The 12,858-nt window shown below is 41.4% G+C and overlaps 1 protein-coding gene across 3 annotated transcripts in view; it reads right to left on the bottom strand.

Moving 5' to 3' along the window:
• KLHL17 (kelch like family member 17) overlaps positions 1-12,858 on the bottom strand; it is a 55,016-nt gene that overhangs the window by 30,423 nt on the left and 11,735 nt on the right. For all 3 annotated transcript variants that reach the window (XM_075839709.1, XM_075839710.1, XM_075839708.1), the window contains exons 2-3: positions 1,801-2,062; positions 377-498 (exon numbers count right to left, since the gene is read on the bottom strand). In XM_075839709.1, the coding sequence (XP_075695824.1) occupies positions 377-498; positions 1,801-2,062 (384 nt within the window). The remainder of the gene's footprint in view (positions 1-376; positions 499-1,800; positions 2,063-12,858) is intronic.

The following is a 12,858-nucleotide window of genomic DNA, read 5'->3' as shown; positions in this document are numbered from 1 at the left end:
TTATCAAAATCTTTACTACAATTTCAAAGAAGGTGCAAAGTTTAAGTATGCAAATAATAATTTTATATAGTCAGATGGTAAACTAGAATAATAAATCTTTATAGGGATTAGGTGGATTGTTTGCAGACACATTCAAAATACCAAAAGGATTATCGGCCATTGTGACACGGGACAGGGGGAGCAGAGCGGATTACCTGCCCAGTGTATTTTATGTGCAAAGACCCTTTCTATATTTTGTCACTTTGTGATATTAGAATGAATGGACCTGTAAAGATGGTATATAGACTTCAATATGTAGACATGCACGCTGGGTCCCTACACAGTAAATAGATGGGGGCAGAGCATTTGCTTAGGTGACACACATGAAATCCCATACCTGCACATTTCCTTCTCCCACCACTATTTCTGCGGTGTAAGAATACTGAACCAGCTGTTCCAGCGCTTGAGGGTCAATGTCATGCAAGGTCACATGAGTCTGCCGACTTTCACTCATTTCATCTGCAAGAGGGAAAAGAATACTACTAATATAACACATTATGCTTTGCACAGTGCAAGAATCCACAATGATAGGAGAACTAGACATAACAAATCTGTAGGGCAATGTAAAATGATTATCCACGCACAGCAGTGCATTCGTACATCCCTCCGATAAAATTAATGGAAACTCTTCAAGAAAGAGCCGGCTTTGCTCTAAGGGTGCATGTGGCCTTCCCTTTTCAATGTAAAGCTATGTCTGTGCTAAGCTAGTAAACACAGAAGGATAAGACTATGGGAGAAAGAGGCACGAGACTTAAAGTACATGGGCCGTGTAAACGAGCGCCGATCAACAAGACAGGTCGTTGATCGGCACTCGTTTGCTCCTTTCACAAGGAGCAAGTATGGGACGAGCGATCGTTACTCCGATCGCTCGTCCCCATACATTTCTATCATGTTGGCTGCACGTCTCAGTTTACGCAGGGAGACGTGCTGCCGACAACGATAATAGTTTCGGCATTCAAAACTATGCAATCAGCCGATGGATGAACGTTTGCTCATTCATCGGCTGATGGTTGCTCTGTTTATACAGGGCAACTATCGGGAACGAGCTTTCTGTGAACGCTCGTTTGCCCGATAATTGGCCAGTGTAAAAGGGCCTTAAGGCCAGGATCACAAACGCAATTTTGATGACGTTTGTGGTAGTTTTTGGCTCAAGTTTTTGAGCCAAACACAGGAGTGGACACAAAAGGAAAAAAAGATGAATCAGTCACTTGGTTCCACTTCTGGGATTAGATTTAAAAAAAAAAACGTAGCCAAAAACTGCATCAAAATCACGTATGTGATCCTGGCCTAATAGACATGGAGAGAGAGGGAAGGGGTTGTGTAGATCTGTATGCTTCTTTGACAGGGTGACAAAATGCAGGGCTCCATAGCATCCAAAATGGTTGCCTGTGATTAACTTCTTGCCCACAAATAAAGCAAGAAGAGCAGGTGTGGGACAAATGGCTGCTGTAACAAGTAAAATACTGTGCAGAAAAAGATCCGGGGTCACATTAATTAACAGATGTACGTTTTTATTGGTGGTGGGCATTTTCTTTAACACAATGGTGGTTTGACACAGAAATATTGCCGAAAAATATTTTAGAATTACTTTGCTGATTAGCAGCCAATTCCACTAAAAATGGCATCTCTTTGGCACATACATTGGCACTTTAGGAGGCTATATATTAGGTGCTCCAATGTAAAAGTTTGTCATAAAAATGAATTTCCTGTAACAAAAAATATTCATATTTTCTTTTTTTCAACCACATGCCTGTTACTTACTTGTAAACATTGCGTGGAAATAAGGGCTACATGACGCCAGCACCACTTTGTGGCCCTTAATTTCCTTGGTCCCCACGTGCAGCACAATATCGCACAGGAGCCCACGTTGGCGCATTCTGTTCATGCAGACAAAGGAATCGTGGTAGTGCCGCTTGGAATTGTGGGAGATGCTGTGGCCCTCCCGGGTGAGAAGCTGAACCGCCCCTTCCATTGCTGGGGACTGGTCTCCTGATTTCTCCTTCACTGGCTTCACTCGTTGAAGCTGTAAAATAGAAAATAGACATCGTTTTATTAATATACAGTGTTTATCGGCAAATAATCCAGATCTAACTTTACAGGTCAAATTTATTAAACATGATAAAATCATATTAAAGGAGACATGACAGCAGTGTGCAAGGGCATACATACCATAGGGGCAGCCCATATAGGCAGGGATCACTTCTCCACAGGCCCTAAAGGTTAGCAAACACGAGGGTGGGAATTCAACACAAAGTGGGGGTGCAAACAAACATCAAGTCCTGATGGCTCATGTGGTTGGAAAGGTGTTCCATTTTAGGCTTTGCTATGGGGCTCCCTTTCCTTTACATAGACCCCAGGCAGTGTGGTAATGGTTCTTCATAAGAGACACATCCAAATAATACACAATAAATATTCATATAAATGTAACAGGAGCATTTCCCAAAAATAACAAAGTGAACATTAAATAGAAGTACATGAGTTGTAACTCCCAAAAAAAAAATATGGCGGTATAGAATATTTTACATCTGAGCAGCTCCTACAGGAGCTTTCAGCCAAAAATGTACCCAGAAGAGGACCACTCAATTAACAGACATGGGTACTAGTGCTTCACTACACTAAATGAGTAAGGTCTTGCCTAGATCTACTAATGGAAAAATATAAAAAACGTTATCTTAAAAGAAATCTTTGAAGTCAGCAGTTATATATTTTCCTTTATCAGCTAATAAGAGAACATATGATTTATAGTCTTATCCCTACCTGACCCATTGTATGCTGGTCCCTATACACAGATTAGTAATCCATACCTGCCAATTATCCCTGACTGACTGGGACTTGTTAAGGGATTTTCAAACTATTAGTTTATTTAACAAACACCCAATACCAGTGCAACGTAATGGTGGCGCTGTCCATATCCAGAAAAAATAAAAATAAAAAATAAAAAAAGATATCCAAACACGCTTTTTTTTCCCTATGCATGAAAATGCTCATGTTTGTATCCTATTTTTGCAGTATATGAAAAAATAATTAAATAAAAAAAGTTAAAGAAACACCTATACCTCAATTGTATGGCTCAAAAATGATATGAATGCACATCTACCTGCAGGTGGAGCTGTACGGGACGTCATATTAGGGTGGCTTGGTGGTCAAAATGCTGCATTCAATGGTCCCCTTCAAGTAGGGTTGCGAACAGGCCGGTAAACTATCGGAACAGTCAGCAATTACACGGCAATAGCAAGTGCGCAGTCAGGATATTATCTCTATTTGGAATAGATACTTCTCCTTAGCCAGGCTACCAACTCTAAGAATTTCAGCACCCAGAGTGTCAGGAGCAGAGTTTGGGAACAGGAGGATATGGACTAAAGCTGGCCATACACAAGATCGAAGTTATCCAAAATAGCAGATTTTGGCCGTTTTGGCCGACCATCGTTTGAAAAATAAACACGCACGATTGTTCACGATGTCTGACAGCAGACTTTTGTCTGCCGAAGACGTGATCAGCTAGGTTGGAAAATTTTGTCCATGGTCAGTCGAAATTCCATGTGTAAGACTTGATCGGCCGCTCATTTGCCACTTTGCACAAGTCTTTGTGAGTTTTGCTTTATTTTGGATGGACTCCCTGATCGGCCAGTTTAGCCTCTTCTATTGCTGGTGGGATTGTTCGTATGAACATTTTGTTCTGTACATGGCCGGCTTTAGTTACAGGGAGTCATTGTCTGTCTGAGGCTCCCAGACCTGTGTCAAGTCACACATGCCAGTTTTGTGTTCTTTTTTTGAGGCTTTTGAATAAAACTGTGGCAACAAAAAAACGCAGCACGTGTGAATACACCATGAAACTAGCCGGTATTTTTGGGTGAATAAGATGGCAGCCCAGGTTTCAGGTGTGTCTTTAAGTAGCATAAGTACATCAGTCAACAGTTATCATCTAGTTTCCCCATTATTCATTAACATGTATTTTTGTAATACCCCTTTAAGAATAGTTTTTCTGTGTAATCATATATTCACTTCGTACTGCCGAAATATGTAAATGCATGTGTGACCTGCTGTCTACTGGACTAAGCGGATCAGTCATAATACTATAATGTCTTGTTTAAGGGCAGCAAAGTATCTAGACCGGTCTGCTACACTACTAGCCCAAGCGGGAGGGGGGAGTGATGTTTGGCTAATAGCAGCTAGCAAAGAATATGGCGGACTCTTGTGGGGAGCGCCAGCTCCCGCTACGGTGTTACACTATTGCAGATGTGTTTATGGTCTTCAGAAACTGTGGAAAACATCTCCGGTAGAAGAGTGTGAAGTCTCTAAAGGAGTCAATCAGTTTGAACATGGCATCGTTGATCAGTGAGGTGAACAGTTTTTAGACTTTGGGGCAAACTTAACACTGGCGTTCCATACGCCAGTCTTAGTATAAAGCCCGCAGGAGTAAGATGTGGCTAATTTAATAAGAGGTGCCAGCCTCTTAATAAATTTGTCCTATCTTATGCTGGCCGTGAGCCAGAGGGAAATCTAAGCCTGATACCAGCTGGCATAGATTTCCCCTACATTTTACGCCAGCTTTGCCCCCACAGTTGTAAATTCTGACTTTTGATACATTTGCAACTTTTCTACGCCAGTTAGAGAAGTTGATAAATTCCCATCTTTCTACTTTATAAAAGAAAAAATTTGACTCAATTCTTCCTCCTCGAGCAACTCTGACGCAAGGTCTCAAATTAGTGCAATTTTGAGGTTTGCACCTCACTAGACACTTTTCTAAAAGCGTTCCGAAAAAAAGCGGCATGGCTTGACGAAAAGGGACGTGGCTTAAAATGTGCCAAAAACACGAAATTCTGGCGCAGGAAAAAGTCAAATCAAAAGTGCTATAAGGAAGATAAAAGTGTCTAACAGGTCAAGTTATCATACAGCGAGCAAATGTTAGGGATCTGCCAGGTACTTCATCTAGGTATACTCCTGGGATTAATCAATCCACACCTGAGGCCAGACCTGTTCGACTGACACCATCTCCCACCAACCAGGGTGGCAGGCTCAGGAGTGGGAGAGCCTATCGCGGCCTGGTCTGTCGGAGTTAGCTCCGCCCCCTGTCCTTTATTACCTGCCCTGTTCTCTCCCTCAGTGCTTGTAATTCTTTTGGATTCCTGGCCCCACTGCTGCTTGCTCCAGCCTGCTTCTGCCGTGCTTCTGCCTTGCTGCAGTTCTGCTTGTCCTGCTTTGCTTTGCCCCTGGCTTGCTTCTGTCTCCTTGCCCGCTTGGGTGTACTCACTTCGTCCTGGTCCTGACTGTCCGTTCGCCGCTCCGTTTCCTCGTGGCGTTCCGTGGCTACTGCCCCTTCCCTTGCATGTTCCCTGTTTGTTTCCCTGTGCACTTAGACAGCGTAGGGACCGCCGCCCAGTTGTACCTCGTCGCCTAGGGCGGGTCGTTGCAAGTAGGCAGGGACAGGGCGGTGGGTAGATTAGGGCTCACTTTCCCTTCACCTCCTTCCGGCCATTACAGCAAAACTGTGATCAATTTGGTGCCTGCCTGGTTTACGCTGCCTAAACTATTAAACAGAATTATTAAATGTGGGACAATGTGTAAATATAGTGACTAAGAGCGGTTTTTGCTTGCTTGCTTCTAAATGCAGAGAACCCACAGTCTATTATCCATACAGGATAAATGTGGCTACAGATCTGGTGATTAAATGCATTAACTAAAGATGCAAATAACGAAGTGTGAGAAAAAAAAAACGTATAAAAAAAGTAAAGAAAAAAGGAGGCGACTGTCACCCTGCAGCCTTTACCGATTCATCACAGAATGTTCTGTGCCCTCGACTGCTATGGCATCCCGCTCTGTACACCTACATGCTGCTGATTAAAGCGGGTAAAAATAGATACACTTGAAGAAGCAATTTCTACACATTTGTAATCACATATGGAAGCCGTGACGGGGAGCCCCCTCCTCTGGGGGCTGAGACTAGAGGATCATGACTAGAACAGCAAAATGGCTCAAACAAACAGTAATTTTTATTTGGATTGCAGCTTCATAAAGATCAGGCATGTAAAGGCGGCCATACCTTATGACTACATAGGGTCAGTGAGACATCGGACCATTGAAGGCCTTACATTTATACACTCGCACTATAGTGAAATGTAAAGATCAGGGCAAAACTTAACATGGGGTTGGGGTTCTATCAAGATACTTGCCTGGTGGCACAGTGAGGGCCTGGGAAGCTTTGGTGAGACATAAAAATCTTTGTGCCTTTACGAGGATTCCTAAATAGCACAGAAATCCCACTGTTCTGGCAATCGTCCAAAATAAATAAATAAATAAAAGACCCAAACTGCACAGGGAGAGAAAAGACCTGTAACCATTGGGGAGGTTTGGGACAAGCTGGGAATGATTCCGGAGAGGTAAGGGATGACATGTGAAAGATATTGCAGCCACAATTTATTGTATTTTGATTGCATAATAAAAAAAAAAATATATATATATCTCACATTCCAACAAAATGAAAAAGAACGTGTATACAGGTGTAAGAACACCTGTGCCTGCAAAGATATACAGCACACAAGAAAATGGCAACAGCACACTGCGAACACTAATGCCACCTAAGCCACTAAATATACATTACTGCTAAATCTACTTACAATAGGGATGTACTTAGCGCACATTTTGATCAAATTGTGTGAGCCCACCTGCCACGACAAGGCGACCTCTATGAGGTGGGAACCTACGCTGCACATACACCCAGAACTGGGACTAAGCCTACATATACTTGGGGATGGTAGGAACCAGCATTAAACTAATTAAAATCACCCAGGGCAGAATGGAACAAAAATGGAGGCAGTCACTAACCCCACATATATGAATCACATAAAGGCTTACTCCCAGTTCTGGGTGTATGTGCAGCGTAGGTTCCCACCTCATAGAGGTCGTCTTGTCGTGGCATTAAATTTCCCTTCGGGGATCAACGAAGTCTATCTTATCTTATATACACATACATACATACATACATACACTAGCCTTGAAAATCTGATACTATAGCATGTAAGGGATACACTAGTTGCTAGAACACATTTTTGCAACCTTGCAAAATGACTTTGTATAACCAAAGCTTACGGTCCCATGGTCAATTTGTGCCTACTTTATGAAACTATTTCATATGGGGGGAAAAAAAATCTGTTTACTCCCTATATACTGCAGGGAATATAAACCAAGAGGGGTTGTGTATATATACACACACACACACACACACACACACACACACACACACACATACACTGTAATTGCTTGCGGTGGTCTTTCAGGGTGCCAAAGAAACAGGATTGTTGACATCCATTATACCCAATCCTTATTTCCAGCCAACAGTAATCCATTGTGTATGGCTATCTTAAGGACATTTTAATTTCTTTTGGATTTCTTGAAGTTGTGAAGGTGGACCTGCACCTCAAAGAAGGGTATCAAGGACTTTGTCTAAGCATGTGCAATAGTTTAGAAGTCACAAAAATAATAGGTCAGCAATTTGAACTGGGTCAATGTATAAGAAAACCTCCCCATCCCAGAAAGTGATGGTATATTACTTGGATGTGCCATAACAATCTAATCGGTAGGGGTCCCATTATTAAGGGGTCCCTTCACGTTTTTCTTCCTTCACACCAGCTTCCCCGGTCTCCGGCTGTGCAGAGAACTCTAGAAAAGCTTAATTCAAGTGAATAGGGCCACGGTGCAGTTTCCAGCAGTCGGACCCCCACCTATTAGAAAGTGATGGCACATTCTAGGGTTAGGCCATCAGGAGGACCTCCCACAGGTCCCTGCAGATAGTAGATTAGGAGAGGTAGCAAACCACAGGATTAAGGGCAGCACATCCAAAGTGCTAAGGAACTTTATTCACCCATGCAACGTTTCAGCCATGGCCATACGCCTCATATCATATAGTACATGAATACTTCCACTCTATATGTAGCAAGTCATCCCTAGCACAGTCTCCAAAGTTTTTCAGGTAACCAGGAACTACCATCAAAGGCATAAGTCGGGACGATTTTTTTATGATGTGTATCTCTTATGAAAGGCTACAAGGTAAGCCAACATATAGGCATACAGTGGCATATGTTCACCAAATACACAAAAAGGTATAGATTTTTTTTTACTCTTTCCCTCTGTATAGAATAGCACAGCCTACTACAACATCCTATAACAAAAATATACAGACATATACTGGTCTTGAATGTGGCAAAATAAAACTACGGCAGGTAAACGGGGGCCAATGTTCTGTGAAAGTGCTGGGATCTTTGCCGCTGCAAACGCCGATTGTAGGGCTCGAATGCTATGTAATTAGAGACTCAGGACAAGGTACCAACTTTATAGGACATATTAATGGTGGGATCATTGAGTGGAAGGAGAAACACGGTTCTAGGCATTGTTTAATTTCGCTTTGCCCACCGTGCTATTGAAATCTAGTTCCCATTTAAGAACATATGGATGTGGGGATACATGACTGAAGGAGTGCGTGGGTCTGTAACGCATATATGTTCTAAAGAGGTCTAGGGGTGTATAAGGGATTACAATTAACAGACCACAACCAATGTTTCAATTGGATGTAGCAAAATATTTCACAGAAGGAAATTATTTTTGGTTACATTCGAGGAGGACAGTAGAAGTTTGTCAATGCCATTAATACTCCACCCGGAAAAAAAAAGGCAGGCTGGATTGCTTATCAGGGACAAGAAAGGGAGAAGTGGGGAAATAAAGTCAATGGAGAATTTCACGGAGTCCCTAATTTAGTGGCGGTGGAGCTGGAGAAGCGGCAGGTCTACAGGCGAGGGGTGAACTTTGGGAATTACAAGGAAGGACCCACAAGAACATCTTAGATGTGCCCGATAACTAACTGGGTTATAGGAGATGCTTAATAGTAATGGGCTAGATGTGGCAACAGGGATCTAATGGACTCGAAGATAAAAGGAGAAAACTTTACTTTAAAATTGGGACAGATAAAGCAAGTTCTTAAAGAGTATAATCATATTAGTGACGTATATATAGGGTCAAGTCAAGGGATTCTGAACAGTTTCCAGCTCTCCATGAGCACGGTATCGTTGGGTAATTAGCATTTCTCACGGAAACGTACTCAGATTATTAAAAAAAAAACGTTGTTCTAAGAGTAGGAGTAGATCGTGATTTCCACCGTCTTCTACTCTTAAAAAAAAAATAGAAAATCTTAGGCAGTCACGACACTGCAGATAATGTTTATCGTGCAAATATGAGCACGACGCAACAGGATATAAGGTTCATGACATTTGGTTCAGCAGACCCTCCACCTCTACAAATAATAGTGATCCCGCATCAGTGACTGTATAATGTTCCATTCAGAATACATCAACTACAAATAGAGCAGAGCTGAGTTTGTCATTTGGCACAACAGGTTACCTTAATGTGTTATTTGTGGTTTTACATAGGACTGCAAGCAAACAACTAACTTAACACAGAATTATAATGATGCACAAAAGAAGCCGTTACATGACAAAATCAGTTCTGCTGAGATATTTATTAAAAAGGTAGAAAGCTTAAAGGAAAATGCTAAATAAAAAAAATCTAGATGCGTGAATGGCGAGAGGGCCGATCTCCCAGGAGATGGTCAAATCCAAAATCCATAGCGACTGTCCGGCTGTTGAAATTAGCAAGTTCAGCCGACTTTAAAGAGGACCTGTCATAAGGTCATATGAGTTGAACCGGTAAATGAGCTGAATAGCATTGACTCACTGATTCCAGCGCTGGGTTTTTTCTTCCATAGATCCTCTCATTCCAGAGATATGGCCCACTATGTAGTTGGCTCCTATAGTCCAATTCTGATAAATTACTGATCATAGCTCCTTGTGAAAGGAGCAAACAGACCAATCAACGAGCGGTCTCTTATCACCGCTCATCGGACCAAGTAAGAGGACCCTAAATCACCTGCATACAGCACCACAAATCTCTTCTTCCTGGAGCCCTGTGAGTCATGGGTTGGATGAAGCATTAGGATTAACTGTTCTTAAACATGAATCATTGGGTTTGACTCAAGGTTTACCTACCACCTAATAAATGGCCTTCTCAATGATCTCCTCAACATTACTACTCCACCAACCATAACCTTTGGTAACAGATCATTGGAACAGTTGACTACACACTGTGTAACACCTCAACTTTTACCTACAAACGTGTAGCGCCATTCAATGTGAAGCGATTCAACCTCTGCCATCTAGCTCTGTCCATCAGCATACCAAAGTCCCAACCAGAGCCCAAATATATAGGATAAGAGTATGGAAGTAATAGTATATTATATACAAGTATAACATCTAACAATTAATTAAAAGTAAAAAAAAAAAAAAATTGTTCTACTTACAACGTAAGGTCCACAAAATGCAGCGTCCTTCCCGGTCCTAACCATTATTCATCAGGGTTCTTGGGTTTTAGGTAGGATCTGCCTGAATTTATTAGCCGCTTTGTTATATGAAGTCCAGGCCATCTGCCACCCACTTCCTGAGCTCACGGATAAACGGGGGATTGTTTTGCTGTCCTGGAACACAGCACAGCTATGCGTGTTTTTTTCTACAAATGAACGTAATGACTGGCCTTTACTAAATTAGCATATATATTTTTACATACAGTGCGTAGAATATAAAATTCCAGCATTAATTCGGACCACTAACTGTTTCCATTGTGGAGGCAAAAAATTAGAAATCTTTGTATATTTGAAAGGATTTTTCGGCAATAGACATCGATGAAAAATCACAAGAATCTGCCATCGATGTCTGATCAGTATGAATCCGATGATCCCCTTTTTACTACGTAGTGCCACTACCAAACCAGCACTGCAGTACAGTAATGTAATACCAGACAGTGTCGGAAGCCAATGGGGCTGCATGTCCTTTACCCAGGGCACCCACGTGATATGCCGTCAGAGTTTATTGTAAATAAAAAACAAAACAAAAAAACTCACTTTTTTTTTTAATTGCTCCCCAGGATTAATGGTCCTACAATAGTAAACTTTTTAAGTCTAGTAAAAAATGAAAAATTGAAAACCAGATTTGCATGTTGAAAGTAAAACACTTGTGAGAGTAAACAACCTCCATAATGTCATTGACACGTTGAACATACTTGTATGAATAAAGAATTCACATCATTCAGATTACGGAGAGCTATGGTCCGTTCCTTATTGCTGTTCACTTGATGCCTAAGGAACTGGCACATTAGCCATTTTGCACCCACCCATCTACATACACAGCGGTTGTGCGGATGTTCTCAGAGATATCAAGATGGTCTATCATCCAAGTTGCATGAAAAAGTTAATGCAACTACCCCTAAATATATAATCTATCAATTTTAAAATATATCAAGTCAACAATCCCTAACAATTCTGTTTTTAGGTGCTGTTAATGGATTATTATTATTACTATTATATCTCTACCTAGTACTTTGAGTGCACAAGGCTGTAAAAGTGCTAAGAAATGGATTGGCGTATTAGCACTTCTTTTAATTTTACATTACTGCTGCAAGTTCACATACTAAGGCTATAATGTCTGAAGGGGTAGTCAGCACCGGAGTTGCATAATATTTGTGGGTTTACACAGGGAGACGTGCTGCCAACAACGATAATATTTTGCACATTAAAAATGATGCGATCAGCAGATGAACTAGCTCGTTCATCAGCTCATCGTTGTCCTGTTTACACGGGCCAATTATTGGGAACGCTCATTTGACCGATAGTTGGCCAGTGTAAAAGGGCCCTTACTCCCACCTGAGGCTCCTTATTATTCTGTAAACCTATGAGTATCCCTGATGGACACTCATTGTAACGGACTGCAGTGTTTACACCAGACTGTGGGCTGATTGATTGACCAAAGTATTTACAGAAAACCAAGCGCTGTACATTTTGGCTACCTGCAGCCGCCACTAGAGGAAGCATACTGCTATACACTGACCTGAATAATATCACCGCGGGCAGTCAGCTCCCGTGCTCCCCCTAGGGGCAGCCAGAATGTTATTATTTCAATCTGTAGCAGGACTCAATGCTTATAAAAATAATAAAATGTAGAAGCCAAACTATATTTCTGGTTGCATTTGCCACCATTTTAGTAGCCATTTGGAGCCTTTTTTTTTTAAATTATATTACTAGTGATTCTAAAGCAATAGGTTTTAAATCATTAGGAAAATTTCTTGACCATATTTTTTATTTTTTTTACTGTGATGCCACATTGAACTAGTTGTAGATTTTGGGATAATTCTTTCCATTTAGAAAAAATTGGTTCATTCATGTAAAATGTTATGTGCCTATCAAAAATATAGGTACAGTGGACAGCACCTTTTAAAGGGCAAACACATCCCCATTGCCCTGCACTGTAAAGGAATAAAGTCGCTTCACTCATCAGATTAATCAGGCTATAATAATACGTACACCCGGAGGAGATAAACAGAGGGGATTGCCTATTAACAGGGAACATATTCATTGGCAAGCTCTCACAGAGAAGGATCTTCTTGCTGCGCGAGTATCTGAGAGCTCGGATGCTTGGAGTTTCTCCTTATTAGCGGGAGATAATTAGGCGAAGCAGAAGAACAACATGGAGCTTTCCAGAACGTTAAAAATATTTTGCAATACTAGTCCATAATTAGAAAGCGAATAGAATTTTCTCAGGAGAAAAAATAGGGGAGGCCATTTCTGAAAATAGTTTACCGCTTGGAAAGTTAATCAATATCAAGCATGCTGACGCCAAAGTCAAACGCTATTTGCAGCAACACTTTTATGTAAACTTATAACCGTCAAAAGCTTGTTGCTGTAAATTTTCCACTCGGACCCCCCCACCCCCTATGCGCTACCCAGCT

This window comes from Rhinoderma darwinii, chromosome 10 (assembly GCF_050947455.1).
Source record: "Rhinoderma darwinii isolate aRhiDar2 chromosome 10, aRhiDar2.hap1, whole genome shotgun sequence".
Lineage (NCBI taxonomy): Eukaryota > Metazoa > Chordata > Amphibia > Anura > Rhinodermatidae > Rhinoderma > Rhinoderma darwinii.
This window is presented reverse-complemented; position numbering and strand designations above follow the sequence as displayed.